Source organism: Eurosta solidaginis, chromosome 1, assembly GCF_040869045.1.
Source record: "Eurosta solidaginis isolate ZX-2024a chromosome 1, ASM4086904v1, whole genome shotgun sequence".
Lineage (NCBI taxonomy): Eukaryota > Metazoa > Arthropoda > Insecta > Diptera > Tephritidae > Eurosta > Eurosta solidaginis.
Genome location: NC_090319.1, coordinates 5,487,960 through 5,491,831, shown reverse-complemented (window position 1 = coordinate 5,491,831; position 3,872 = coordinate 5,487,960). Strand labels below are relative to the sequence as shown.

Genomic DNA, 3,872 nt, shown 5'->3' with positions numbered 1-3,872 from the left:
TACACGATTGCTGCCGGAAAAGAGGGGCAGGGGCTGATGCTCAGCATTGCTACCGACTCTACTACGAAGGTAGTAGTTATGAGTGGTAGCAGCTGTTTGAGTTGTTGGCGCCGTGAGGCGCGAGCAGCAGCGGGTACTTGTGGCTTGCTGAGCAGCAGGGCTGCTGGAAGGTAGTGGGGGCGCTTAGGCGTAGGCTACGGGACGCCCTTGGGCGTGAACAGCAAGGAGCCACAAAAGATTTATAAAAGTTACGTGGACGTCGGGTTTGGGATCAAGCCCAGAACAACCTGTCCGATGCAACCATCCCTCGCACGAGACACACTGAACAGAGTATGAAACTATTTCTCAGAACCGGGGTCAGGAGACGGACCCAGATTGGATTCGATGCCTTCCCGGAGTAAGAGAATATGAAGCAGTCCTGCTGCAAGGAGCTGCTGGGAGGATGACAATTTGTGGGAGGGACGCAACAAATTAAATGGGGTCACACTGAAATTACAGTCCTTGGTCGGGAAAAATCGCGAGTCGCTCCGGTACATAGAACCGACTGCCTTGGAAGCGTCTTACTTTTACTCTTACTCACCATTTTCCTCTTTACTTTCCCGACTCCCAACTTCTTCTAGTTTTCCTTTCCCTTTTCTCTATTTTCTTTTCACTTCTCTTTCATGTTCCCGTTTCTAATGTGGATATACATCAAGTTTGGTTTTTTTCTACACATTTCATTACTAAGGAAGTTAAAAAAGTAGCAAAATAGCACCAAACATTTTCCCTTCCTACTTTTTTATTTATTTATTTATTTATTAGTCTACAAATTTTTCAATTAATCAGACTAAATATAATTACGGATTACAGAATAAATTACAGAAGCATACATAGTGAGCAAAATTATATTATAAAATATGTATGTATATACATTATTAAATCAGTTGTCGGAATGGACGTGATTTCGAGCAGCTGATGTATACTTAATACACAATGAGTGGGGCTGCGATGTGTGGGAGATTGGAAAGGACGTGATTCCAAGCCACCCGCCCAAAGTAACTGGAGCTGGTAACAGTTATGAGTTCAAGGCAGTCAGTATATATTTTTTTATACTGTAAAGTGTGTCACAAGTATCAATATTATTGCAGTGATTATTGAAATCTTGACACAGACAACGAAGAGGTTCATACGTATGAAAATTCGATCTACATGTAATTAAATATAGCGGTTGGAAATACCGAGAGGGCCTAAAAGGGACATTAAACATCACCTCGCCAAGCAGAAATGGAATGTTTATCATCCCTCGTAATAGTTCTACCATGAATAAAACTCCAAGCATCTCTGTAGTGAAGGCAGCTGTTTAAAATTCATGACCGGATTATGAGGGCCTTCAAATTTTTGTTAGTGTACTGCTGACTTCACCTGCTTGGTTTTATTGCATCAATCCCCAAACGGAGATTATCATGTGAAGAACCAAACGTTGAATTAACAAACCGTATTATTATTAAGAAAATCTTGTAAGTTTATTAAAGATAGCATAAAAATGTGTATAACAATTTATTTTATTGACAAAGCAAGTCTATTAGCAATAGCAAAAAATTATGATATTCATTTGCCACGAAAGTCTTTGTCAATGTTTCCTTATAAGTGTACTCATATAAAATATAAATCTAACTATGATAACAAAAAATCTAAAAATCATTAAAAGAATACATAGACAGGCATGACAAATATTACAGTACAATAACTAAAACGCTAAGCAAAAAACGGCACCCCGCAAATGAACAATTTTGCAAATGTGTTCCTTCTCTCAGTTATAGTAGCAAAATAAAACTAATAATCAATATGTCTCGCTTTTACATATAAAATTACATTTAACATTTAAATAAGCTTTTATGAAAAAATAAAATCGCAAAAATGTAAAGTTTTTTTTTTAATTGTTATTATTTTTAATACAATTAGTTTGTCAAATAAGTTGCTGAATTTTTCTATAGAATCTCCATTGGGCGTTATGCATAAAAGTAGTAAAGTCTATTTTTGATAATAAATACTTAAAACTTATAATGAAACTTCAAGTGATTGCTTTGAAAATAGCTGTTACTAATTTCACGCATATGGCCCATTATCTGCTTAATTCTATTCTTTCCCGGCAAGATTTTTCTCACTACCTGGGAGAAATTATTTAAAACTTTCTTTTTGTAATTCCAGCATTTTAATGAGTGATCTTTTGAAATTTGGTTACAAACGAATTCGTCTAATTAAACATAACAACCGAAAATTTAATTAATATATTTTCTGGTAAAAATATATTGTCAAAAATTTCTAATATTTTTGAAATAAACTATAAATACTAAAACGAATTGTTTATGCTGTTGTTGTTCTGTTCAAACAACAACAACAACAACGAATTGTTTCTTTAAAAAGCGAGGTAACGCCATATTAGCTGAAATTATGAAAATGTTCGAAATGAAAAAAATTATAAGCAAAATATGTAAATAATAGACGAAATCAAATGAAGCATATTTTTTATTTGTTATGCGCAGCCACCCAAGGGTGAAGAAATACTTGATCTAGAGGTAGGCGTTGTTGAGGATTTAGCACCAATAACTTTGAAATAAAATGTGCAGCTGCACGTGAAACGAAATCGGGTAGATTATAATCAGCTTTAATAATTTTTTTATAAGTCTCGTCATAATCAGTTGCTAGAAATGGTGCGCGACCCACCAGAAGTTCATAACATAATACACCTAAGCTCCAGAGATCCACATGTTTAGTATGTGGCTTGCCTTGTACCATTTCCGGTGGTAAATAATCAAGTGTTCCACACAAAGTTGTACGCATGGAATTTGGCTCGTGCACAGACCATCCAAAGTCCGCTATTTTTAAGTCGCCTTTATGTCCAAGCAAAAGATTTTCGGGCTTAATATCACGATGAATTACATCGCGCTCGTGTAGATACTGCAATGCCGAAGCTAAAGAACGTATATATATAGCAGATGTTGGTTCATTAAAACGTTTAAGTGGCTGTGACTGTAGCTCTTTGAAAAGTGTACCCTTAGGAGCATACTCTAATATAAGATAAATACGTGCATCATCATGAAAGTAACCATATAAACGAAGTATATGAGGATGTCGTAAATGTGATTGTATTTCAATTTCGCGTCGTACTTGATGCTCTACGTTGGACTCGTGTATTTGTTTTTTAAAAAGTACCTTCAACGCAACAACGAACTTCGATTCCTTCTCACGCGCTAAGTATACATTTCCAAATTTACCCCTGCCAAGTGGTCTTCCGATATCAAAATTACTCAGCGACCATGACTTTTTTTCTTTGTTTGCGCCTATATTTTAATTACAAAAATACTATCACTTTATTTACACAACTTTACTCACTTACCAGTCTTTTCATTATCAGCCTTATTTGATTCATCTGTACTGGAGATGGTTACACCTTCAGCCTCGTTTTTTGTAGACGCTTCTGTAGAGGGAACAACTGCTTTTTTATTTTCGGCATCAATTTTGTTATTCATATCTTTACTATTAGAGGCAACTGTTGGTTTTACTGTCGATGTTGCTAAGGGAGGTTGCACAACATGCTTCGTGGTAGAGGGTTTAGTGGTAGATGTGGCCAAAGGTTTTATTATTGGACGAAAAGCACCAATTTGGTTAACTTGCCTACTTTTAGAGGCATTTGAACCCTGTCCTTGTGCTGTTCTCGATGTAGATGATGCACCTACGGCCGTACTAGATGCCGGTGCGCCGGAACCATATAAGGGCACCGATTTCGGTATCGAGATAGCAGATACACTTTTTCCATTGTCCACAATCTACATTAACATATGGATTAATAATTATTTGTATATACTAGTCCCATTACTTACATTCTTAACACA

General features: G+C 36.3%; 1 protein-coding gene across 1 annotated transcript in view; it reads right to left on the bottom strand.

Annotated features, from left to right (window-relative positions):
- Nucleotides 1-2,148: 2,148 nt before the first annotated feature.
- Nucleotides 2,149-3,872, bottom strand: part of aurA (aurora A) — a 2,098-nt gene continuing 374 nt past the window's right edge. Inside the window, exons 2-3 of the mRNA XM_067791823.1 lie at nt 3,377-3,806; nt 2,149-3,320 (exon numbers count right to left, since the gene is read on the bottom strand). Coding sequence (XP_067647924.1) covers nt 2,506-3,320; nt 3,377-3,806 — 1,245 coding nt within the window. The 3' untranslated portion in view covers nt 2,149-2,505. The remainder of the gene's footprint in view (nt 3,321-3,376; nt 3,807-3,872) is intronic.